Source organism: Rhinichthys klamathensis, unplaced genomic scaffold (genome assembly GCF_029890125.1).
Source record: "Rhinichthys klamathensis goyatoka isolate OS25496 unplaced genomic scaffold, OSU_Roscu_1.1 h1tg000310l_1, whole genome shotgun sequence".
NCBI classification, from domain to species: Eukaryota; Metazoa; Chordata; class Actinopteri; order Cypriniformes; family Leuciscidae; genus Rhinichthys; species Rhinichthys klamathensis.
The window spans coordinates 1160454-1188131 of NW_026606828.1; the positions used below are offsets into that span (position 1 = coordinate 1160454).

Here is a 27678-nt window from a genome sequence, read left to right on the forward strand (position 1 = left end):
GTTCTCTCTCTCTCTCTCTCTCTCTCTCTCTCTCTCTCTCTCTCTCTCTCTCTCTCTCTCTCTCTCTCTCTCTCTCTCTCTCTCTCTCTCTCTCTCTCTCTCTCTCTCTCTCTCTCTCTCTCTCTCTCTCTGTCTATTTATCTAACAACATGTAACAGGCTGGAGTGCACAATGAAGCCCTACCACAGAACTGTCCTTTCTCTCTTGGTAGACGTGCAGTTTTCAACAGAATCGTCTGGGTTCAGGCTGCTGTGAGCAGTGCCAGCTGCCCAGTGGAAACTTTTGCTGTCAGAGTTTGCTGTCAAACATCTCATCACAAGTACCAAAAGACAAAAGCCAGTCTTAGATCCTGTTACTGTAATAAATGTCCTCCTAGTGCCACCACACCATAGGAAGACATTAAGTTACTAATCTACTCTCCTCCTGACATTGTTGCTGAAATACTTGTGTGTGTAGTGGGCAGTACATACTTTTTATTTTAATTATAGAGTTTTGTTTTATTTAGTGACTAAAAATGCCAATGCAATTTCTGTGTTTTCTGTTTGAACAGTAATCAATGCTGTTGCATTGTACTGCCACTTAGTGGTACTGCTGAGCAGGGTAACATTCAATACTCACTGTCTGCCATCTAAAATAATATTACTGTATTACTCAATTACTGTAAATTCTCTTTCTCTTTCTGACACGAACAAAGGTAAATAAGGTAAATGCTAAAAAAACGACCACGAAGCTTGCCTTAGTCTATATTTTTTTACAATTAATTTAAATAAAATAGATTCCAAAGACAAGAAAGCCCATAACGCACCTTGGATGTTATCACAAACACACACTTACGCACACTTATCCCCCCAGGTCCTGTTTCAGCAGTGTCTCTATTCCAGTAGCACAGCAAGCAATCAGTCCCTAAGCAGAGCAAACTACGCTGGAGAAAGAACAATTATCCCTGTTGTCTCATCTTTATAACATAAAGACGCATACTAGATTACTGCACCCTGCCTTTTCCAGTGCAAAATATGTGCTTTGTCCCTTTGTTAATTTTATAGTTTATTATGTAATTCAAAGACATAAAAAATGCAGAGAAAGGACTAGGATGCATGCACACATTCATGCAAAATATGTTTGATTGTCACTTTATTCTTTAAAAAATCATTTAAATTGATTGTATTAATAATACATTCATAGACTTGGATTAATATATTTATATAAAAGTCATCTTGCCTGCATCGTCAGTTTATACCTTCATGTTTTCAGATTAATAACCCTATTAGATACATGTAAAGTGTTGGTAGGCCTACAAAAGTAATGACTTTTTCAGGGACCGTCAGACAATTTTGTTGTTGTTGCCTAAAATAGTGTGTAATTCAAGTTGCACAGATGAAATAAAGCTAAAATATATATTCTAAAGTCCTACCAATGAATGACACTATAAATCAGAGTAATGAATGTTCAGTCGCCATGATGATTACTCTCATTTTAAATGGCTTGAGTGTGCCTTTTCTTCCATTGTGGTTCTTTAGGAAAATGCACTAGTCATGGATATGGGGTGGAACTTGTTATATGGTTTGCATACTCATGACTTTTTAAATTTAAATAGTATGTAAAAGAATAAGGCTAGATATGATAATATTTCAAAAGCTTATGTATGAGCTCATCTTTTGATTTTCTGTATGGTTTTATGCCACCTGTAAGAAAATCTCCTAAATCTGAATATATTTGAATATGGTTAGACCCGTGACCTGACCAACCAGATGTGGCCTCATTCATCTCACCAAATGGAGCCATTTCCTCCATAAATTATTCATATTCACCAACCTATGCCCTATGCACACTAATGTGAAAATGACATACTTTATGTTCTGAAAAAATATTCTACAATACACATTTGACACACTATTGTGGGGATATTAGTTAAAGGGATATTTTATTGTTAAATCCCCCATTTGTTTGTCATCAGTGTACTACTAGCATTTTATTGCATTAGTAATTATGATATTGGCTGTAATTCAGTTGAAACAGTTTTTTGGCATGACAGAACAAGACAATATATAGGCTATATATATAGTGGATGAGCTGTTTACTTACTTTTTAATTAGTCTTCCCATTACGTAAACGCCATCATTGTCTTCATTCTGGCCGATTCGAAAATACGCACGAAAACAAGAGGCGGGATTTATCGCACGACCTAATCATATCCATATCCAATCAAAACCGATCATATCCAATCATAGCGCGATGGAGGCATTGCCTCCTCTCACGTGACTTTCCCCCATTCATTAAACCCAAATAATTATAAATTAAGAAATTTAATATATACTAATTAAGATATAAATAATAACATAATAATGTAAATAAAAATTACAAATAAACACAAAATATTATTAATAAGTATTTTTAAAGAATATTAGGCTTTTCAGAAAATGTGTTAAATACATTTTAAAATTATATATAAATAAAATAAAATATTACGAATAAGGGTTTTTAAATAGTATCAAGATTTTCAGAAATTTTATCAAATAAAATATAAATAAAATAATTAAAAGCGTTTTTATCTTTTCTTTGAATTTTTCTGACATCAGAAGTACTTGGGATCAATTTGCGCGCACCCTTGCGTGCGCGCATGTGTTGCGGGAGCGTGCTCTCCGGCGCGCGCCCGTGGAGGGGGGATTTATTTATGAAAAGAAACAGGAAACTCCGTCGATCTTTTCGACACTTTAACAGCAGTGGGAGAAGCCGAGCGTGAGGCTAGGCATAACTGATTGAATTTTCTCTTTATTTTTAATCAACCATGGCCGTCAAGGCATTCGATTGATAACTGACACCCTCCGTTTTTATTTTTTTAAACTTTAGAAACTCCAGCTCCTGGAAAACTCCCGTTTTAAAAGGCTGTGCGCGTGTGTGAAAAGAGTTGGGCGTGAGACGTCGGGGTGTCTCCCTCTTTTGAACCACTTGTGCATGATATTTCTTTATTTCCTCCATTTTTTCGCTGCTTCGACTTCTTATATCGTTTGAAAGCGTTTTAAACTCCAAAAAGATGGGGTGCACCCTGAGCTCGGGCGACAAGAGCGCCCAGGAGAGGAGTAAAATGATTGACAAAAACCTGCGGGATGATGGAGAGAAAGCGTCGCGAGAGGTCAAGCTGCTGCTGCTGGGTGAGTTAGCCGCTCCGCTAGTGGAAAAGCCCTGTAATTGTCACTTAACAGCAAATATAAGCTACTTTAGCATTGGAATTAACATTTACTTAAGATATGAGTCGAGAATAAAGCAGTCAAGTGCATATTTATGGACGCTTGAAACTTTTCTCCCCATAGTTGCCGCGTTGGTGTCTCGGCTAGCATGTAAAGCTAATCCACTCAGAATATCGAATCATTAAACATGAATCATTTTAATAGTGTGATTTTCATGTCTATACATTAGAGATTAGATAATTGCGTTTTTATGTTGCTGTTTTTCTTTTGTTTTGGCTTTAACTTCTTCAAAGTGCTGGTTTGCATATTCGCAAAAATGGCCAGTTAGACGCAAACGGCTCTCGGCTAATCCAGCCAACAAAAGACTAGTTTAATCTAATTTAATCCCCACCGCCTGATTTACTGAGATGGATCTGATAGATTATCCTGCCCCTCATCCAATTATGATAAATGAGCTTGTGCATATGGAGGGTCCTGCTGGGTGCTTGGAGTAAACTGGAGTGGATGATGCTAGATGGGCTTTAAAAGTGGTCCTGGTGGTCTCACAGACATCAGCACACGAGTCTGGAAACTCTTAAACCTGAATGAATGGTATATATTTGACTTATTATTTAAATAGGTTTTCAAACAACAAGCTCTTTAACACTAGAGTAGATTTAAAGAAATACTAAAATGGCAGAAATTGTTATTTTGAGTTGATTTTTATTTATTTTGCATTTAGACCATGCTTATCCCCCTTAGAATGTATTATTATTATTTTATACTAATTCTCTAACAACCCCTTATAGTCTTAGAATTTGCTTTGGGCTAGATTATAACAAAATATTCATATGTAAATTCCTTCAATTTCACGCAAGTTGCTGCATATAAAATCATGTATGTATAGTTCACAGTTTTCTTAGCAGTAGACTTGTAAATTCATTCTGATTTACATAGAGGCCACTTGTTTTTCACTTTCTGATTCCTGTTTTGCATATGTTTCTTCTGTACTTTTCCAGCATTTGTGTGCAAGGATTTTTCGGGGCATTGAGTAATGAAGCCGAACAAAATTATTAGCTTGTGGTGATTTTAAACATTTGCGTCTTTCTTGATTATTGATGGTGTGTGTGCAGCTTAAACATAATATTTATTTCATAGAAAATGCCCCACACTCTGTGAAGAGCAGCACTTGGTACTGTTTACATGCAGTTTAATTCATTTTGAAAAGCTGGAAAGTTGTCAGTTCCCCTGGTTTTTCCTCTTACAAGTGATAATGGTCAACATTTCACTTAGATTTGCCGGTTTAATTATCCGTTTATTGTACAAACCACTTTCCCATCGGTCACTTCTTGCTGTGTAAATTGTTAGAGGATATAAAACCTGCCCTTATACCATCAAACATTAGGGAATTGGCTTTTAATTATGCAGTTAACTGGATTCTCCCTAAGTGCTGAATCATCATACGCCTTCTGTTTGCTGCGTTCTTGGGTTTGTTTGCTTTTTGGGGTTGCGGATCTACAGCATATGTCCCTTACGCCTGCTGTAAAACAGGCTGGACTTCCTGTTTAGACTATAGAAGGGGACAAATGGTGACTGCCAGGATTGTTACTAAGAATAAATTCACTGGTGAGAACAGAGAACTCTTTCACGGGTGGTTGTTTGAAGAATTTTTCGCAAAAGTCAGTGAGTGCCACAAGTGCATATCAAAAAGTAATAATTCTGTTAAAATGATGAGCACCTCTTCACGGTTTAGAGCATGTTGATCGTGCGTCTCGGGCAGTGTTGTTGGTTGCCCTGGAACCGAGGAGCCAGATCAAATTACAGCACCATAAACGCAGCCGCAGGAGACCAAACAAAAGGTGAAACCAGTGCTTTGGGAGTCAAGTTCACTATGTGGCACCAGAAACTTGGAATGATGCATCTTAGAATAAAGCAGTTATCAGTATTATCAGTTTTAGTTCACCCGAAAATAAACAATTCTGTCATCATTTATTCACTGGAAGTCGGAACACAAATGAAGATCTTTTTGATGAAATCTGAGAGATTTCTGTCCTTCCATTGATAGCTACCCAACTACCACTTTGATGCTTCATAAATGCCATAGAGAAATTGTAAAACTAATCCATTTGAATGCAGCGGTTTAGTCAGAATTTTCCGAAGAGACACATAAGAAACATAAACATTCATCAGCACACACATCAGTTGTGCTAAACGGAAGCTCAAACATGTTTGCTTGACATGCGAGAACCAATGAGGTTCATTCGTGTGTTATGCAGCACGGTTTCCGCAAGATGAACCAATGAGGTTTGTTCTTATGCATCAAGCGAGTACGGTTGAGCTCGTTTATGTTCGCTGATCAATGTTTATATGTGAATAAAAGCCTAAATCCGCTCAATCATATGGATTAGTTTTACAATCTTTTTATGAACTTTTTGAAGCGTCAAAATGGTAATTAAGTGGACTGTCAATGGAGGGACAGAATAGAAATCTCTCAGATTTAATTTAAAATATCTTTATTTGTGTTTCGAAAATGATTTACGAAACGTCTTACGGGTTTGTGAAAAAAGATTTTAACGGACCCTCTCACTCAAAATGTTGAACCTACATTGACTTGAATTGAAGTAAAGACCAGAATATCTTACAGACTTGGGCTACTATTGGCTTAAGAAACCGCCCCAGAACACCCTAACAACCAAGTAGCAATGTCCTGACAATGTGGCAACGAGTAGAGCTGCACGATATTGGAAAAAAAGATGACATTGCGATATTTTGTTTTTCTGCGATTATACAATATATTGCGATATAAAAACAATTTCATCAGATGACTTTAATAGCTCTATTTGGAAATATTTAATCATTCTAGCTAGATGTGGGTGATATTGTAGGGGAGTGAATCTGCATTGAAAATAAACACATTACATGCATAGATAAATACAACAGAGCAAAGATAAATAGTTCTTTGTTTGTCTGGCAATTCTAAAAGTACAAATGTATTAATCAAATTTAAAATAACACTGCATAGTCTTCACTGTAAATTAAATATAATTTTGTTAGTTACAAAAATGATTCTCTCTTTGTATTTTGTTGTTTGATTAACATTTAAAGGGACAGCAGCAGGAATATTAGGCTGCTGTCACTTTAAGACCAAATGTGTGTATCCGATATAATGATGCGCATAATTTCTTTCTCTCCATTGTTTACAGTCACGTAAGCCATAAGCAACAGTTTAGGAGGATATTAAAGAGGCGGCATTTTGACAATTTTACATGTTTGTCTGTTCAAGCTCAAATAGATGCAGAAGGGAACAGAATTTGGCGTTCTGTTTCTGCGCGCTCAGAAAATGGCATGCTAGTTTTGAATTGAGTTCTTTTTCACGTTGTCTTGTGCACTAATGGTTTAAAATCTTTTTAATATTTAAACTAACAAAAACTAAAAAGGTGAAATGCAGATGCATGCAGATTTTACATCTAATTCAAGTTCACCACATTGACAAACAGTTGTGCGAGCGGTGCTTCATACATCGCTACACATTTGATTGAAACAATTTGTAGGCAAAATTTCTGAGAGATTTCACAAATGTGTCCGCACTCTTGTTGTTAATACGGGGTTACAATTGCAAAATCTCGAAGAAATTTCACCAGCAGTCTATTGTCAACTATCAAAAAACCCGATAAATATGTTTGACATGCTGGAAGTGGAACTGTTCCTATCTGTTGAACACTTCAATATTTGCTTCTCAGGAAACATTACGACTTTTGTTTGAGTACGATTAATTGTGTGGATGAAGATTAAGGACCACAAGCCTCTCATCAACTCGTGTGGGAGTTTTGTGGGTGTCTCTGGGGTAAAAACAGCGCTCCGTGTTCGGTCTCCTCGCAGTAGGGTTGAATCAGTGTGAGAGATGCTGATGTGGCCTAATTGCTATGTTTGTGCTCTGGGACTGAGAGAAAGAGACGTCCTCCCGCAGGGACGTCCTCAACCACAACTGTGATGGTTAATTGAAATGTTCGCTCAGTGAACGGATGAACTCTAGTCTCACAGAAGAGCTGTATGGGAGAATTTAAATTTTCCTGACCATAGACCAGCTAGCCTTATTCTGAAATGGAGTCATTTTAATTATAAAAATTATATAGATTTTCAAACTTTTATTTTGATGTCGGAGTATTTACATTTAAATACTTATTTGCATGTATAGAAATCTAAAGACCCTATTTTAGAGATAAACACATGAAAAACTGTTTTATTTATTTATTTTCTTCACAAAAACAGATTGGGTTTTTATTTATTTGGGGTGTTTTTTGGAATGAAAAGCAGCCAAATACTTTTATTAAGCAAGGATGCATTAATTTCAAGCGTGCCGCACAAGCCCTGAAAAGTGAAGCCAAAACGTCTCGATCGCCTTTTCGGAGGACTGAGGAGATTGGAGCTTTAAATTTAAAGGGTTAGTTCACCCTAAAATTAAAATTATGTCATTAATTACTCACCCTCATGTCGTTCCAAGCCCGTCAGACCTCCGTTCATCTTCGGAACACAGTTTAAGATATTTTAGATTTAGTCCGAGAGTTTTCTGTCCCTCCATTGAAAATGTATGTCCGGTATACTGTCCTTGTCCAGAAAGGAAATAAAGACATCATCAAAGTAGTCCATGTGACATCAGTGGGTTAGTTAGAATTTTTTGAAGCATCGAAAATACATTTTGGTCCAAAAATAACAAAAACTATGACTTTATTCAGCATTGTATTGTCTTCCGGTTCTGTTGTCAATCCGCGTTCACTAGTCCGCAGTGACGCTGATGACGTAAGACGCTGCTGACGTGTTATCTGGTGCGTCTGTGTATTCGGGTTCAAATAAATATGGCTGGGGAAGAAAATGCAAGTCTTCCTCTGTGTCGAAATCCTTAGACATGTTTCCGAAGATTGTTTTGTTTACAACGTGCGTCTCCCTCAGACTGTAAACGAAGCTCGGGCGCACCAGATACACGTCAGCAGCCTCTTACGTCAGCGGCGTCACTGAACGCGGATCCACAACAGAACCGGAAGAGAATACAATGCTGAATAAAGTCGTAGTTTTTGTTATTTTTGGACCAAGATGTATTTTCGATGCTTCAAAACATTCTAACTAACCCACTGATGTCACATGGACTACTTTGATGATGTCTTTATTTCCTTTCTGGACAAGGACAGTATACCGTACATACATTTTCAATGGAGGGACAGAAAACTCTCGGACTAAATCTAAAATTTCTTAAACTGTGTTCCGAAGATGAACGGAGGTCTTACGGGCTTGGAACGACATGAGGGTGAGTCATTAATGACATAATTTTCATTTTTGGGTGAACTAACCCTTTAATATCTAAATTTCTATAATTAATTTTTTTAAAATAGCAGGAGCGTGTGCTTGTGATACATTCTGCGAGAGTGAGGGCGGGGCCTTGATTTTGCGGCTTTACTTCCTGCTCACTACTGCATGTCTGGTCCCGAAATCGCTACTGCGCAGACTCAAGTTCCAAGATGTCAGCGCCATATTGGGATACTGGCGGCTTCACTTCTGACCAATGGAAGAGAGCGAAGGGGCGTCGTCCATCTTTTTTTACAGTCTGATTAAATTGATCAAAATTGATAGTAAAGATATTTCTAATGTTTCAACAGATTTCCATTTTAAATAAATGTTGTTTGAGTTTTCTATTCATCAAAGAATCCTGAAAAAACGATCACGATTTCCATAAAAATATTAAGCAGCACATCTGTTTTCAACATTGTAGGATCATGTGACACCGAAGACTGGAGTAGATGCTGAAAATTCAGCTTTGCCAGGACAGGAATAAATTACATTATAAAGTATATCAAAATAATTTTTTTTTTTTAAATTGTAATGGTATTTCACAATATTACTATTTTTACTGTATTTTTGGTCAGATCTTGATGAGAATAACTACATAAACTTTTGAAAATCTTACCTACCCCAAACCTTTGAAGTTTGAACAGTATATAATTTTTTAATTTGTATTAATAATGTATTAAATACATCAGCATTATTAATTAACACAGTTGACAGGCCTAAAATCTACCTTTTTTCCTTACAAATTTTCTGTGGACCCTCTTGTGGCCTCTTGGGATTCCCTGAACCCCAGTTTGAAATTTTAGTTAACTGTTTTTAATCTTTATATCTGCTGTCTGTCGCCTGCAATCAAACCTGCGCTGACATGCTTATATGGACATATAGCTAATCTGTTTAGAAAAGTCTCTAATCCCATTACGGTGAGGTGACTTTTAATTAATCCATTAAGATTAACACCTACACTCTTCCTCACATCACTGGTGATTCTTGAAGCCAGTTTGTTTTATACCTCTTGTTAACATACAGGGGAGTGAAATATCCACGTAATGTGTATAAAATAGTTTGTTTCTTTGACTGTTTTGTTGGTTTGTGCCATTTCACATGTCATCAGTTTTCCCACTTCCCTTTTGCTTTTTTTGTGTTTTTAGATCACTTGTTTTCATCATGTGAATAGTAAGCATGCAACAAGACAATATAATTTCAGTAAAAGTCTTTTTTCCTTTCAAGGTTTAAGTTGATAAGGTCTTCTCCCCACCCAGTTATTACTTGTGGTCGAAATCAAAGGAAATAAGATTTTTGCCCGCTCGATCTGATACTGACAACAAGTACTTTTTCTGAGCTGGCAGAAGCCACAAATGCTTGATCGTTTAGAGTCACATCCTCATACTCTTTTATGGAGGAGGGAAAGGTCTGGAATGTTTGGGTGTGTGTCCATCTGGCTAACACACTCTCTTTCTCTCTCACAGGGGCTGGTGAATCTGGGAAGAGTACAATTGTCAAACAGATGAAGTAAGTTTCACCCCCATATGTGTCACCGTAATATGTCAGACTAGTTTCATAACATTTGGAAGTCACGTAGATAGCAGTGTTTATTTAAATTAAATGTGCATTACATAATCATTCGATTATGGACATGACTTATTAAGGGACTTCCCTGCATTTGTCAGACTATAATAACCTTTTAGCATTTTAAACATTACTCAAAGCCACTAGAATTAAAAAAATAGATTGGTGCAGTGATGACGTATTTTGTTACCAGTCTGGTTCCCTCAACAAAAACCCAATAGAATTTTTCTATTGGCTTTTGGATTATTGCAGAAAATAAACTGTCCAACAAAAGTCTGTTTATGATTCTTACACGTTTTGTTCATGATAATCTTCACATGAACACAACTTTTATGTATTTTGAAGCCTAAATACAATTCGGAAGTAAAAAGCTTTGCATAGTTAATAAACAAACTACACCACTATTGCATAACTTTGTCACCACCTTAAAGTTAGGGTTGGCAATTTTCAGAGCAGCTAGCAATAGCAAGCTAGCTTTGAAAGCATGAGATCCCACCCTCCCTTCAGAGCGTCTCCAAACCACGTCTCCTTCAAAACCCATGAATGCACACAGCAGAGTTTGCAAAGCATCACAAGACGAGAGACGGCGTTAAACTACCTCATGTTTCAAAGCACATAACATTACAATAATAATGAACATAACTTAAAGAGCGCTGACCTGTGTCACCTGACTGCTGCAGATTCATTTCGGTGTTGACATAGAAACGCATAAATTTGAGTCACGAACCTCTACAAGTATAACATCATGGGTTTCCATCTCTTCCAAATTACAGTAGTTATGGCATCAACGCAGCATAAGCTCATTGATTTGGTTCGGGAGGAACTGTAAAAGGTGGTTGTGGTGCTCGGGGACCGACGCAGAGGTATGGAAATACATATGTTGATAGGCAGGTAGGAGATCGTATCATTGCATTCGAATGCATGGTTGGACGAACATTTTATGGTCCTATGCCTTCCACAAACGATATATATATTATATATATACATATAAATACTTGTAGAGAGACTTGTAGCCAGCATAACAAAAGATGGTTCTGCTACAGATCCCCTACCCTGCCTTTAATCCATCAGCAACTTTTTCAGTCTTTATTTAAAAAGCATTTTCCCTGAAACTTTGACTTAAGCCCTATTCGCACGGGATTAGTATTATCTGGGGACCTCGTGTGATTTAAAAATTACCCCGCCACATCTGAAGTTCGTGTGGCGCATTCGCACGGGATAACCGAAGCCTGTGATTTTACTCGAATTTACTGACTTATCTCCCGGATATGACGTCAATAGGCTTGGAAATTTCTTTTCGTTATAGGTCTAGCTGTATGAAATATTATGACATAAACAGAATAAAGTTCCTTACCGCATGCTGCTATACATGTCATTCATCTTCATCTAATCATTCGTTTTGTTTTTGCTCTTCTGATGATTTTCAGCTTTCACTTTCTGCAAGTTGTGCAGTTGCGATATGACCCAGCACCCAAAATACTATCAAAACACTCCAAACCAGCCTCCATTCTTCGCGAAAGATGGATAAAAAGGCGCACATGAAACAAAAACCTTGAAAAAATGATATACGATCCGGCCAAATCACAGAGATGCCGATTCGCGCGGGACTAATATTATCACAGGACCTCTGTGTACGGCGAAATATAGTAGGTAATTTGCGGGGGAATTTTTACTTTACAAATTACAGACATGGCCGATTCGCACGGGATTAAGACCACAGACAAACTCCGCAATTATTACAAATTACTATATGTCACCAGATAATACTAATCCCGTGCGAATAGGGCTTTAGAATAGTTTGCAAGAGCGAGATTATAAACACAGTGAGGCTGTGAAAGTGGATTATTGACAAGTAAAAGCTTTAAAATAAAATGAGCTGTATTACGCATGTATTTTATGTTATAAGATTAGGGCTGGGCAATATGGCCAAAAAAATTAACACAATACATGTTTTCATATCAGTTGAAATCAGTTAATTTCTTTGTTTCCGCATGTGCTAATGGGTGATTGTTTCAAGTCATGAAACGGGTTTGTGTTGCCTGACTTTGATGCGTATCTTCAGCACAGTTTGCAGTGCAGGCTGCAATATTAATATTACATGTTTTATCTCTGAGAAATGCACATTTGACAGTAGTAGTAGTAGCTTGGGTTAGGATGCTGATATAAATTTGCTCATTAACAAAAACGGTAATATCTGTAAAAATGGAAACAATCGTTTTATTAAAATTAGCCATTGGTCTTCCATAGTATCATACATTAGATCATAACCACAGTTAAATCCACGCATATAATACCTCCCTACCATGATAAAATGTAACTTTTTGGTTTCTATGGTGTTTGTATGAAAACAGTAGCCTAAATGCATTGTCTAAATGCACAAATGCTATAGCTTAATCATAAAATACTGTAATTATATTCCATTACTCCTCCTACATTAATAATATAATAAAATTCTACATGAATATCATAATAAAATTCTACATGAATATCCCACATTTCTGTCACAATACCATGGTGCTGTTATTGTTACTACAGTAAATCCATGGTAAATGATGGCGATTTTTAGATTGAAAAGCCTTCTGACTGTATCGTTGCGCACAGTTTCTCCTTTAAACTACAGTAGTCAACATTTGAAGTAGATCAAAACCTTTCATCAAAGTTATGCATGAATTTTTAACAATACCCATTCTTGTCTTAGGACAAGTTTGATAAACTTTTTTGATTCACTTCAAATGTTGACTACTGTAGTTTAAATCTGAGAGACATTTGTGTTCTTCGTTGAATTTAAGCGCTTCTCTCAGTGTGACTGACACCGATCGATCAGCGAGTAAACGTAACTGCTATAGCCGTTTAAACTTTGAGCAGAGCTGATAAATGGTCCGTGTGGCGCGGTTCAAATTAGTAGCACTCGATCCACATTTGACGCATTAACATTATATCGAACGTTTATCGAACTCTCATCGCTTTATCGAGAAATGATATTGCGATAATTATCATTATCGTTTTATCGCCCAGCCCTATATACGATCAAATGTGAAAATATCTTGAGCTTCTTATCCATACACCTTTTTTCTGGCATTTAACCAAAAACCCCACTGATGGAACTGCAAGTGCTAAAATGCTAACTTGTTTCTGGGTTTTGGCCAACAAAAATGCATCATCCATGCAGCACTCAATAGGGCAAATATAATGACATATCTGCACTTTTAATGGGTGTTCAGCAGAACGCTTCCAACCTCTTCGTCCAGGACTGGATTCATAATATACATGCCGGGGACTATTAGCTTTATTACTTCAATTAATGGCATTGTCTTTCTCCCACAGAATCATCCATGAAGCAGGCTACTCAGAGGATGAGTGCAAACAGTACAGAGCTGTGGTCTACAGCAACACTATCCAGTCCATCATCGCCATCATAAGGGCCATGGGCCGCCTGAAGATTGACTTTGCGGATGCTGGGCGGGCTGTAAGTGCTGCTGTTATAAATTAAAGTGGGGTTAAATGCCTACCAAACATATTCCAGGCCTCTTATTTATGTAATGATAAAGTATCAAAAGGAGATCAAGAGAACGATGGATTTGATTGGCTCTCTTTCAGGATGACGCTAGGCAGCTGTTTGTTCTGGCCGGCTCTGCAGATGAGGGATACATGACAAGCGAGCTGGCTGGGATCATCCAGCGGCTGTGGAAGGATGGAGGCGTGCAGGCTTGTTTCAGTCGCTCCAGAGAGTACCAGCTCAATGACTCTGCCTCATAGTGAGTTTACCTCTCTCTTATTTTTTTGGCATATTTTCTGCCCTGCACAGCCAATTTCCCACATAATGAACTTTTCTCAACCCACATATTGCTGCTCCATTTCCATTGTGGCCACTGACCACATCATTGACTCGTGTACTGCGTGCGGACATTTCTATTACGTTGAGCCGAGTTATTATTGACATTATTCCATCCATTATGGCCCATGATTCAAATATGCTTTATGCAAACTTTGAGAACACAGGACAAATTTGCATTTTCGAAAAGCATGCAGTAAACCCTTACCTTTTGCATACAGCCCAGATGAAAAAGACATCTTTCCAATTGACAATTCTATGGAATAATAAAAAATGCGATGTGTCTGCCCATTGGCTAAAAAGATAAACCATTTTGAATGAATTTAACTCTACCATTCAAAAGTTTAGGGTCGGTCAAAAGAAGTCTCTTATGCTCACCAAGGCTGCATTTATTTGATATAAATGACAGTAAAAACAGTAATATTATGAAACTTTATAACAATTTAAAATAACTAATTTGTATCGTATTTTCTGCACTATACGGCGCACCGGATTATAAGGCGCACCTTCAATGAATGACCTATTTTAGAACATTTTTCATATATAGGGCGCACCGGATTATAAAGCGCATAAGATACTGGAGTCAAACGTTGGACTGGGTTTGCGTTATGCATCCACTAGATGTCAACAAAACAGTCAGATAAAGTCAAACTTTATTAAGCGCTCTGACAACTCTGTTCACTCCCATGGTAACGTTGTTCAAACGTTAAAAAGGAAAACTCCGGTCAATTTTAACATTGAGCTCATTTTTTTTAAATTTGGAGTGCTGTCAGTACAGATAACAACGACAAAAACCGGTGTTGCCTACACCGTGTTATCCTCTTTTTAAAATTTGCACCCTGTTGACTTAAACGGGACAAGTTTTAAACCTGCTTTTAGCCTCTATAACAACCTTAATGTGTCATTACAAGTGCACAGCCATGTGAGTGAACACGGTGAATCTGACTGCACATACCCGTATTTTCTTCCTGTTTTCGGTCGAAGTCCACAGTAGGCGATTGTCGAGTGCGCGCGCGATCATTGGTAACTAAGCAACAGTGGAGACTCGGACTGTCAGCCGATGACGGTGCTGTGTGGTGTTCTGAGAATATCAGCTCAAATGGATAGTTCATCCGAATCAGATGTTGAACACACGGAGGTTTGATCGCGCGCGCGAACTCGACAATCGACTACTGTGGACTTCGACCGAAAACAGGAAGTAAATACGGGTATGTGAGCTGGCTGAATAAAGAGATGATTCCTGCCTTCGTGAAAGCTCGGATCACAGTTGAGACTGATATATCAGCCCTCGCATCCACGATCCATTGGCAGATAGTGGCGTAAGTCGCCCGGCGCTGTCTCCCCATCTTGGTGAACGTGTGTTCACCATCCATATATAAGGCGCTCCGGATTATAAGGCGCACTGTCGTTTTTTGAGAAAATTAAAGGCTTTTAAGTGCGCCTTATAGTGCGGAAAATACGGTATTTGAATATATATTAAAATGGAATTTATTTTTGGAAATGGAATTTTCAGCATCATTACTCAGGGTTCTTACGGAGTTTGGAAAAGTATGTAATTTTAAGTAATTTCCAGGTCTGGATAAGTATGGAAAAGTTTGTGTTTCCAGACTATTGCCCCTATTCAGTTTTCTAAAATATAAAATTAGGAATATCTAAAAATACATTTGATACAAGCAGAGTTTTTATTTTTTTAATGGCCTAAGTCTAGTGATTGTCGAACACAATTGAATAAATTAAAGGCGTAAATTTTCATTACGCAAAGCTCTGTCTTTTACCATAAGCCAAGCTCTTTTGAACACTAATGGATTGTGCGTGTGCCACTCAAACCAGCAACAGATAAAGGAGCAAATGATCATCTAAATCAGACTGTACTTTGCGGTTTGGTGATCAGTCAACATCAAACCGACGTGTCAGAGGTAAAAAAAAATGGCATTTTAGGTTTCTGCTCATGTAAGCGCATCACTTCAAGAACACCAGTAAAAAAACAACAACCTAAGAATATTTACAGATGACTATATACCAAATGTAATACCATCTGTTATTGAACCTCTTATGTTAAATGTGTAAGAACCATTTGTTAAATAGTATTTTGTGAAATCGAATTTTGAAGTGGAAAATGTGTAGGAACCCTGATTACTCCAAGCTGATGAAAAATAATGACCATTTTCAAACCGGTTTAGCTAAAGCCTGTCATTGGGCAGACAGGACCGCCTCAAACTTGCACTATTGGTTGAGCCAGGTTTTTACTATAATTGGATGGTTAGGATACTCAAACCAAGCAAAAGCACTATAGTTACACTTTTCTGTGAAATCAGCTTATTTTTTTAAATTAAAGACTTTAAAGGGATACTTCACCTCTGGGAGGATGAATGTGTTTTTAAAATGGGTCATTTATGTAGAAGAAATGTGAAATTATTTTTGAATTTGGAGCTTTCTAGACTGAGAAAAGCCAGAAAATGGTTTATGTGGATGAAAGACAACAACTCCCAGAATGCACTTGCTTCGCTGCCCTAGGAGGCCACGCCTACTGGTAACTAGTGCAGCAGTTAAACAACAAGTCTAGGCCACTAGTGAGTCTCCGTGATGAGTCTGCCCGGGATTTCGAGATCACCCAAAATGTCCGGGATTCGGCTTTTGCGTTCTACAGTCATCATTCATCATGTTTACTGTGGACGAGCAGGACGAGACTGAGGGCCACGGGAGAACTGCGCGAGGCCGGTGGCGTGATTACCGATGAGCGACACCTGTGAGACGCACCGGTCTCGTATCTCTCACGGAGGAGCGTGAATATTCTTAGCAATGTTAAAACGCACATCAACCGATCACTTGTTTAGCGTTCATGTAAACACTACATTCAGATTCACCAATCGGAATGAATTCAGTTAGATTGAAACAAACGGTGTGCATGTAAACAATGAATGGCGACTGCAGAAAGCAAAAGCTGAATCCCGGACATTTTCGACGATCTCGACGGCCGGATATGTCCAGGAAAAAGTCGATGGTAACCCCTAAAACTCAGCTTTCTCCTATTACTCAGCTTTCTCCACAGAACAAGAGTCTGCTAGCTTAGCTTCCAAAAAAGATGGCTGACACTATGTATACGTTCTGGGACTTAGATCATCCTCTATGGGCGGGTTGAGAACATGCGGGACAGCCCCTACTACTGGCTGTAGTCTTTAGCCTCTGGCCAAAAAATCCTCCGATGACGCAAAAATCGTCATTTTGCGTCATCGGAGGATTTTTTCCAGACAAAAAATACATAAATCTCGTCTCAGGGGGATATGAGGGTGAAAAGCAAGGTAATTTGAAAATAATACAGGTTTTCTACTAATACAAAGCTTAATGCTAAATCCTGAAGTATCCCTTTAAGTAGATTTTGAATAACTGATTTTTGTATAATAATAATCAATCTGTATTTTCTCTCTATAGTTACCTGAATGACCTAGACAGAATATCCAGTCCTTCTTATGTCCCAACTCAGCAGGATGTCCTGAGGACCAGGGTGAAGACTACTGGTATTGTGGAGACCCACTTCACTTTCAAGGACCTTCACTTCAAGTGAGTATAGCCATTGTAACTGCACACGCCAAAACAATGATAAAATCCATGTTTTCTGAAACGTGCAGTACCTGAGTGTGAACGGCGTTTGACTTTGTCTGATGTCCTTCACTTTTTATAGTAGTCTTTGTTTGAGTTTGTCTGATTAAACTTTTAATTATGTACCACAGTTCCTTGAAAATATCATTGTGTGTTCAGTGTGACTATCTCAGAGTGCATCTCACCACCCACATCTCCTCTACTTTCAGAATGTTTGATGTGGGCGGCCAGAGGTCCGAGAGGAAGAAATGGATCCACTGCTTTGAGGGAGTGACCGCCATCATCTTTTGCGTGTCTCTCAGCGACTACGACCTCGTCCTGGCTGAAGATGAGGAAATGGTGAGCACTCAAGCAAGATCTCTTTTCAGTGTCAGCATCACGAAACAGAAACTTTGCCTTTTAAAGTTCCTCTCAAACAGTGCTTGGTTTCTTGTCTTGTAGAACCGAATGCATGAGAGTATGAAGCTGTTTGACAGCATCTGCAACAACAAGTGGTTCACGGACACCTCCATCATCCTGTTTCTCAACAAAAAGGATCTGTTTGACGATAAGATCAAAAAAAGCCCGCTTACTATTTGTTTCCCTGAGTATACTGGTATGAATAGCTTAATCTGTCATTCCTATTTATAAATCTATATATTTTTCTAGAATATTTAATGTGATTGAAAATTAATTATTCTATTTCTACAATATTAGAAAAAATATCAATTATGTAATTTTAATATGCTTTCTGTCTCAGGTTTTTCATTTTTTTTTTTCTCTAATGTTTTAAAATATATTATATAAATGATAAAATGTGATATGCTTTTCTGTCTCATTGGCATTTCTCCATTTTAACTGTGTGAAACTCTCTCCAAGGATCCAGCACGTATGAGGACGCGGCCGCTTACATTCAGTGCCAGTTTGAGGACCTGAATAAGAGGAAGGACACCAAAGAGATTTACTCCCACTTCACCTGCGCCACCGATACCAAGAACGTGCAGTTCGTCTTTGATGCCGTCACTGACGTCATCATCAAAAACAACCTTAAGGACTGTGGGCTCTTCTAAAACGAGCCATCTCACTGGTGAGCAGAAACAGGAATTTCAATGAGTTCATTATGATTTGGGTAAAACTGTATATTTATCCATCCAACGTTTACTTCCGCAGTGTGACGCGAGTGGCCTGACGTGAAACCTTTGGGGAGAACCAGAGTTAGGAGGAAGGTCAACCATGAACCTGAATGTTGAATGCGTTACTTAACTTTATATTTATGTTCTCCGAACATTTTAGATTTTTTTTTTTTAGGGCGTTTTAGGGGAAAAAAAGCATTTTGTGTAAAATATTTGTACAACTGTAATTGTTGCTGGAATTTTTCACCGTTTTAAGACGTTGACTTTACAGGTCTTTTTTAAAGGGTATTTTTCATTCAAAGGGTTTTGGGGAACATTTTTCTGTCTCTACTCTGAATATTAAGGTCATGTGCCTTGCAGTTATTGCTGCAGTGCTTCCCCCCTCTTCAACCAAGTTAAATATGAGCCAGTTGATATTTATCCACACAGCTATTATCTCTTCAATAGTAGTTTAGACCATTGAAAGCTAGATATTTTTAAGACCAAACTCCTGTGGGTGATCTCAGAGCTGTGAATTTTAAATGGTGAGTCAGAATAGCTTATCCGAGAACAGCCGTCATTACCAGCACAGTGTGTGCATATTATGTCAGATTTGCCTGTGATTGGAATGATGGAAAAGCTGTGGTGAGCCCTGAAATTTGCTGATGAATTGGTTCCTCTGCACCTGCAAATCATGAACAGTTTTAATGGAGAACTCCGCAAAAGGTCAACATTTTGCATTAATAGGCATTTTTACTGATCAAAGGGAACCACTTTTGAATACATTAAAAGGGACCAAAGAATTTCTCCTTACAATTCCTGTAACGCTTTTCATTTTTGCACTAGGTCCACATATACCCATGTTACGTAACAAATTATTTGACAACCTGTAGAATGTAATGTTTCATAGAAGCCTTCAGTAGGAGCACAAACGCCTTTTCTGATAGTAACACGATCAATTAAATGGTTTTTAAACTACACATCCCTTAAATGTAAGTTCTTATTGGATGGGAACAAATGTTGACTAATATCCACTATTTTGCTAATAAAAATGCTGTTGAAATGGCGGCATCCTGAAATAAGACTTCTGGTTTGAAGAGTCTTTCTTTTTACTTTTAAAATGAGAATAGTCCGTTAATTCTCTCCTTTACATTAACCCAAAAACACATTTGCAAGAGTGCCTTTGCTTTAAATAGAGGTTTTTCAAGTGTTTGAGAGATCCATAAATGAATATTTCCCCCTTAGGAAAACACTAGTTCTAGCATGACATAAGGTTGTTGAAACACTGAAGCACACTGCACTCTTGTGGCGAAGACAAGATAAAGCAGAAGTGTTTCCCAGTGGCCTTTAGTTGTCATGGTATAACAGGCTGGAAAATTATTTGAATAGGAAAAAGTTTACAGATTAAAACATTTATTCTCTGTCCTTCATAGCATTTGTTTTAATGCTGGAAGTCTGTAAAGCCACCTTTCCACTATATATAAAAGTCCCTAATGTTTTTTTGTTTGTTTTTTTGCAGCAATGCCATTAAAGATCCATTTTGGATTGGTCCTTTATTTTGTCTATTGGGAATTGATTGGACGGTTTGCTATTGGTCGATCTCTTGTGAGTGACAGGTTGATCGTGCCAGTAAACGTGTCCTCAGAGAAGAGACTGCAAGAGTGAGAAGTTATTTTTATTAAAGATGACGAGAGCTGATGAATTTAAAATAACAATGTGCACGGATAAATCTTTTATAATAAGGATGCTGTAATATTCCATAAAAAAGAAGAATTGTTCATTTTGATTTCATGGTGATTTTATTCACTAGATCATCCAAATGTCCATGTGACCCAGGCTCTATTTTAGCTTCAAATTGGGATTAAAATGTAAGTGATTTGACTAATCTCTCAGGCCTCCTGCGGGAAGATCAAACAGATGACTAATAATGTGGAAGGTAAGAAAGAGATGGAGAATCTGATCAAAAGAATCCATACTTTATCACACCGGAGCTTCAATATCCCGATCAGACACAGCATCTCTGTCTGTTTGATCAACCACATAACATTAACCTTATAGATTAGCCTGACTATTTTAGCAACTTTAATCCACTCCGTGTACTTTGTGCATGCCAAATGGGTGCAATTATTTCTGAATATTGCATATGCCAAGGCACGATAGCTTTTAGGGTGAATTTATGGGCATTTATTGCTGAATAAGGTCCCTTGTGTGGTAGTAATACTAATGGATTTGAACTAATGGACATTAGATGTAGATTGAACATGTACATGTTTTAAAGGTTTTATTATAGCTCTTATATCCTGATTGTAAAATATGTGCCCGTAAAACTGTTGTCAATAAGTCTAGCAAAAAATATAGACCTTTTATGGTTGAAGAAATTGAAAAAGCCTTGTAATCCTAATCTAGACAATATTTACTGAACACATTATCCACTTTAATCTGTATATAATCTGCATGATCTAATTATCATAAATGTTGCTGAATCTCGTATATTTTTTAAACAACCATTATTATTAATCATACTAACAAAAATTATAATGAATTTAGATTCCTGGATGAGTTTAGAATTATTTCATTACTCATGGATACATATGACGGTATCCATTGACTTCCATAGTATTTTTTTTCCTAGTATGGAAGTCAATGGGGCTCATCAACCGTTTGATTACCAAAATTCTTTATAATATATTTTGTGTTCAGCAGAAGAAAGAAACAACATGAGGGTGAGTAAATGATGTCAAAATGTTCATTTTTGGGTGAACTATTCCTTTTGAATGAAACGTACTCGCAATTTCTTCTCGAAGCTATACGAGTTTTAAACCATAATGTAAACAAAAGGTTTTTCGTTGTCGTCTTGATTCTTGTCAAAGAATGCAATATGAAATGGTGTGAAAAGCCTATCATCGGCTCGGCTGTATCTAGCGAGCTTCCTACCTAAAGCATTTTTGGCCAAAATTGCTGTCTAGGTAGACACGTATTTTATATGAGTTTGAAATTAGTTTAAACTGCACTAAAACTGTTCTAAAGTGAGCTTTAGATAGTACTAATGTTATGAGTCGACTCGATCCTTCAAAGAACCGATTTTTTTTCCAGCGACGTTGGGATGGGAATTGAGAGTCGATTCCTCAAAGATAGTTCCGGCCCGGGCGTGACTGTGTTTAATACCTTATTAACCAACTACACATTATAAATAGAAGATTACAAGTGGGTATTTTATTCTTCCAAATAACTTTAATATTTTGAATCCATTCACCAAAAATATTCGTTTACTGATTCCTTGACTCTTTCTGCAGGTTACACAGTACTGTGACAGTAGGCCTACACAGTGGCGGCTCCAGACAATTTTGATTGGGGGGGCAATGGGGGGTCCTGGTCATTTCAAGGGGGGTCTCATGAAAACCAACAAAAAATACAGTGGACACGGCTAATAACTGCATATTGCTGCTACTTAACGAAATGGTAAATGGTAAATGGACTGCATTTATATAGCGCTTTCACAGACCCAATGGCCACCAAAGTGCTTTACATATTGCCTCACATTCACCCATTCACACACCGACGTTTTTTTGTTTTTAATTAATTAATCAATTGCAGTTTGCAAACAATATGCTCGAACTTTAATTGCCATAGCCACACCCATGACAGAAAACATATTTACAAAATAGTATCCTCCTCATCCTCCAATTCCTCAGTGTCCTCTGTTTCCAGTCTTTACTAAGAAATCCTATGAAAAATTATTTACAAAATCTTCTGCAGGACAGTTCAATTCTTTACAATAATATAATATATTATAAAAGAAAATTAAGCTGTTACACTGAGATGGTTTAGGAAAACCATAAAGTGTTTTTGTAAAGTCAATTAATTGTACAGGCAGCATTAAACCATCAAAGTTAAATGATTGTTTATAGCTTATGAATTTCCTAGCCTATATTTTCTTTAGCAGGGGGTTTCAAACTTTTTAATGGCAATGAGCCCTAAACAATACCCTTGTGAGATTCTTTATTTAGGCTTATAATATAATACAATATTTGCCCAATATAATATAATATAAAAAAAATGAATTGAAGTATTTGAAGTGATAGTTTAAATGCTTCAATTTGTTTTCATATAATATTATTATAATATGAAAACAAACTGAAGCATTTACTGTAAATAGCTAGATCTAATAGCTAAATATTTTCAAGAAAAGTCAATATGTGAACTCTTTTATAGTAGCCTAATCTAACCATGCCTGAAACTATTTAAATCTATGTAAACTAATAATGTATTTTGAGTTTGCACGCGGGTGGGTGTCTGTAATTGTTACCATTCTGTGTCCATCATCCGTTATTTCTACCACTTTAATCAAACCACTCTTCTTTAAAACATGATATTGTGATTTTATTTCACATGTCTTTGCGTTTCTCGTCGCCTCTCGTATTGAGCTATTTGGTCCGCACACACGACTCACTGCCAATCACACGCGCTCACATCATTCTCTTTCTTTGAAACCTGTTAACTGCACTCACCAGTTTGAGCACTGCAATTATTTCTCACATACAATCAAATGGATTTCCCCACACATTTCGCGTCAGTCCTCTGCGTGGCATATTATTCTTTTCTGCGCGGCCGCGGCATCAGAAGTGCACGACCGCGCACGCGCGCAGCTTAGAGGGAACGTGATTCTTATTTTATATATTTTGTACGTCGAATAAATTATTAATTATTATTGTTCTGCGTAGTTTGAAGATAAACATTTTTAAATATTTATCCCGGATATATATTTTTTTAATCAGGAAGGGGGTGGGGGGTCAAATGGGGGGTCAAAGCATTTTTTGGGAGGGTCTTGAGACCCCCCAAGACCCCCCCTGGCGCCGCCTCTGGGCCTACACCAGTAAAACCCTTTCACACAGCGCTTTGAACCCGGCAAATTGCCGGAGTGCCTTCTGTGTGAACGCAAACACGACCCGGGATCGATGCCGGGTTGGGGACCTAGTAACATTGCCGTGTTCAGACCCGGAACGCGCGCTGTGTGAACAAAAGCCGTAACCAATGCCGTGTCGTAATGATGACGCTGAAGTGAAGTGAAAGCAGGCTAGTGAAACGGTACGTAATGCGCTAGTTTATGATCGAATCAGAGAAAAAAATGCACAAGCGTGGTTTCTCCAGAGAGAAATCGCAGCTCATAAGCAAACTATACACGTTGCTGAGACATTACATGTCACATCAATGTCACGTGTCTTTCCGGAACATACACGGGTTGTGTGTGAACGCGCTCTCTGATTCCGGCAAATCACTGACAGTGTGAATGAAGCAAAATCAAACGAACCCGGGTCAAATCCCGGGTCGCTTTATCCGTGTATTTTCCGGAATCTCTGTGTGAAAGGGGCTTAAGTGGCGACCAGTGAATGTCTTTAGGAGTATTACAAGCGAGTGAGTCTCTCAACTGGTTTCGTTAAAGTTACCATGAAATCAAAATGGACCGTTCTTATTTTTTAATGGGATATTGCAGTATGTATCATAAATGATTTATCTGTGCACAATGCACATCACACTACAGATATGTCACATTAGGGAACTTGTAAAAAATAAGTCTAATGACAAATGTATTATTATATTGAGTGCATGCATGCATGCTACCCTTGGACACTGTCTGGCCACGCCCTAGCAACCATTAAGAGCACCCTAGCAAACGTATAGCATGAATAAGCCATATCTCAGCACCAGAACATCACAAAGACACATGGTTTGACTCTTGATTCGGGTAGACATCCAGTCTTTTAGTTTCAACCTGGTAACTGTGTAGCCACACCCTAGCAACCATTTAGAGCACCCTAGCAACAGTATGATATGAATAAGCCATATCTCAGCACCAGAACATTACAGAGATACAGGGTTTGACTCTTGATTCGGGCAGACATTCAGTCTATTAGTTTCAACCTGATAACTGTGTAGTCACACCCTAGCAACCATTAAGAGCACCCTAGCAACTGTATGACAGCATTAATAAGCCATATCTCAGCACCAGAACATCACAGAAACACAGGGGTTGACTCTTGAATTGGGCAGACATCCAGTCTATTAGTTTCGACCTGGTAACTGTGTAGCCACACCCTAGCAACCATTAAGAGCCCCCTAGCAACCGTATGACAGCATGAATAAGCCATATCTCAGCACCAGAACATCACAGAGACACTGGGTTTGACTCTTGATTCCGGCAGACATCCAGTCTATTAGTTTCAACCTGGTAACTGTGTAGCCACACCCTAGAGCACCCTAGCAACCGTATGACAGCATGAATAAGCCATATCTCAGCACCAGAACATCACAGAGACACTGGGTTTGACTTTTGATTTGGGCAGACATCCAGTCTATTAGTTTCAACCTGGTAACTGTGTAGCCACACCCTAGCAACCATTAAGAGCACCATAGTAACCATATGGCAACATAAACAGTGTGATATCTTACACTGTGATGTCTCATGTGATATCTCAGTATCACAACATTGCACAGACAAGTTAGCTTTCTAGCAATCACGAGTTAGCTTTCAATCACGCAAAAGACCCTTGTGCAGAGTTTGTCCATGGCAAGCACCATTCACATTTTCTTCAGAAAATGTACGTCTAGTTTTTTTTATTATACTTATTATATTTGAGTTAGTAACTCAACAGATAACACCCCCCCCCCCCCCCCCCCCAAAAAAAACCCAGAAGAATAGAAAATGTAAAGATTTTGCCAATCAGAGATCTCTAAGCTTGCCAATTTTATGAAGAAAAATAATCACATACAGTTTTTTTCCCCTTACGAGTATTTGTTCTTGAATCAGATCTTGCTAATAGACTCGATATGTTCCATAAATCTCTACAACAACATAACATCCTGTTTAAGCCACCTTCCATTGCACATCTCCCTTCTCTTTTCCTCCAAGACACTTTTGCGTGAAGCCCGCTCTAAGGAATGCACTAGCATTCCTGCCTCCTCGTAGACATCACATCCGGGTCACTCGGCAGTCAGCGTGTAAGCGAGCGTGCTCCTCCATCCAGTTGCGTACTGCTGCTGCAGCTCTCAGCGCAACTCCACCGCATGCAACATGGATACTACGAGCAGCGGCCAGCCGCGGAGGATCTGAGCGCGCCTCGGGACACGCCACACTGGGGCAGGGATGAGGTGCCATCCAGCAGACGCACACTGGTAGGCGAGTCGTCAATTGTCAGCGATGTCAAAGAGTCTGAAGAAGAAGAACCACTGGACGAACAAAGTCCACGAAGCGGTGCTCACCAGGAATAAGGAGGGCGAGCTGGGGTTTGACTTGAAAGGGGGCGCCGAGAATGGCAATTTCCCTTATTTTGGGGAGGTGAAGCAGGGTAAGGTGGCCGTCCAGAGCGGCAAGCTGTCCCAGGACGAGCTGCTCTTGGAGGTCAACGATACTCCTGTGGCAGGGCTCACCATCAGGGATGTGCTGGCCGTGATCAAGCACTGCAAAGACCCGTTCCGGCTGAAGTGCGTGAAGCAAGGTGAGGATAAACATCTCTGGGTGAGAACGAGCGAGCGACCCCTCCACTGTCTGGGACTGCTGTCTGTCTGCACATTATTTCAGCAGAAATCCTGTTTGTACACACAAAGGTGCATTTGGATACGGCGCGCGTTCGGTGTGGTTATCGATTCGATTGTAGCCGCGAACGTTCCATTGTCGCTTGTGGCAACAGAAGTTACAATGTAGCGGATTGTCACATAAACGTTTCAATATAATTAGAGATTTGTTTGGATTTTAAGCACCGTGGAATCATGCGCGAGGGGGCAGAGGTTGTTCCTCCCCGTGTCAGAGATATTTTGGCCAGAGGGTCCGCCATGGGCGAATATTTGAAGGCAATTTCATTGATCTCGTAAATTGCACGGTGGCTGTGGCAAGCCTTCTAAACATTTATTCCGTAGCACTAAGTAGTAGCTATAGTTACTAGTTCTTAAATTAGTAGTAGAAAATAGCAGTATTTTACTAGTAGGCTACTATTAATTGACTAGTGAGTAGCTAATCCAGTGTTGACTTAAATTATTTTAAAATCTCAGTAGCAACTATTTATTAGATACTAGGTCGTATTCCAGTAGTGACTTGTATCACTAATACTTATGCATACTAGTACTTATTCTTTTGTTACTACTCACTATCATATAGTGACAATTAACTAGGCAATTGTCACCGGTAATTTTTTGCCATTGAATTCTTTGTTGATCTGTGTTCACTTTCAAATAACAAATATTTTCTAAGTACGTACTCCATTCGTTGCTGGTCGCATTGTTCTAGTTATTAACTATTTATTTTCATACTATAACTTATTCTATTAGGTTGTAGCTTATTAAATTAAGTACTAGACTAGTCCTTGAATAAGTAGTTTCCCAGTATCAATCAGAGTTATTATCATAAAATAAACTATTAAAAACATTTTTGTTAATTGAAATAAAGCTTAAAATGATATATAAATATTAGACATGAATGAATGAACAAGGCATCTATATAGCGCTTTCATACGTACTACTGTACACACAAAGCGCTTTACAATTATATCAGGGCATTTCTGATATGGGACATGTAAACTAAACGAAAATTTTTAAAACGTTGCCTGTTGAAGCACTACAATTACTAACTGGAAATAAACAAAAACTAAAATCTGAGAAAAAAAAAATCAATTAAACTTAAAAATGACAAAGGCACATAACGTAATTACTCAATTAAACTAAAATGATGAAAACTGAAAATATAAAAATAAAAAGCTTATTAACGTATAAAGTATATGTAAAAAAACAAACAAACACTGTTATAAATTGAATAGACGTTAGGATGCATTCCAGTTACTAGTAACATTTTATTAGCAAGATTTTCATTTCAAGTAGTCATTCTGCCTGATCATTAATATGACAAGTAAAAAGGCAACAGTAACTATGATTAGAAATGATAATAATAACAGTGGGGATAAAGTGTCTTAAATGTCACATATGTATTATGTGTAAATATGTACTAAAGTTGGAATAAATACTAGTAACATCTGGGATATTGAAAAATATCCTAGTCCAGTAGTGTTCCGGAATGAATGTTAAAATGGCTTGCCATAAGGTGGCA

General features: G+C 38.1%; 2 protein-coding genes across 5 annotated transcripts in view; both read left to right on the forward strand.

Annotated features, from left to right (window-relative positions):
* Window positions 1-2680: 2680 nt before the first annotated feature.
* On the forward strand, window positions 2681-19671 carry gnaia (guanine nucleotide binding protein (G protein), alpha inhibiting activity polypeptide a). The gene is made up of 9 exons (XM_056270947.1): window positions 2681-3149; window positions 9968-10010; window positions 13392-13533; window positions 13665-13822; window positions 17329-17457; window positions 17706-17835; window positions 17938-18091; window positions 18355-18562; window positions 18646-19671. The coding sequence occupies exons 1-8, from the start codon at window positions 3032-3034 to the stop codon at window positions 18543-18545; spliced, it is 1065 nt and encodes a 354-aa protein (XP_056126922.1). The 5' UTR covers window positions 2681-3031; the 3' UTR covers window positions 18546-18562; window positions 18646-19671.
* A 5886-nt stretch (window positions 19672-25557) lies between these two features.
* The window catches only part of magi2b (membrane associated guanylate kinase, WW and PDZ domain containing 2b), an 88162-nt gene continuing 86041 nt past the window's right edge, over window positions 25558-27678 (forward strand). For 3 of the 4 annotated variants that reach the window (XM_056270965.1, XM_056270962.1, XM_056270964.1), the window contains exon 1: window positions 25558-26080. In XM_056270965.1, coding sequence (XP_056126940.1) covers window positions 25783-26080 — 298 coding nt within the window. In that variant the 5' untranslated portion in view covers window positions 25558-25782. The remainder of the gene's footprint in view (window positions 26081-27678) is intronic. The other variant, XM_056270963.1, reaches the window with a different exon arrangement.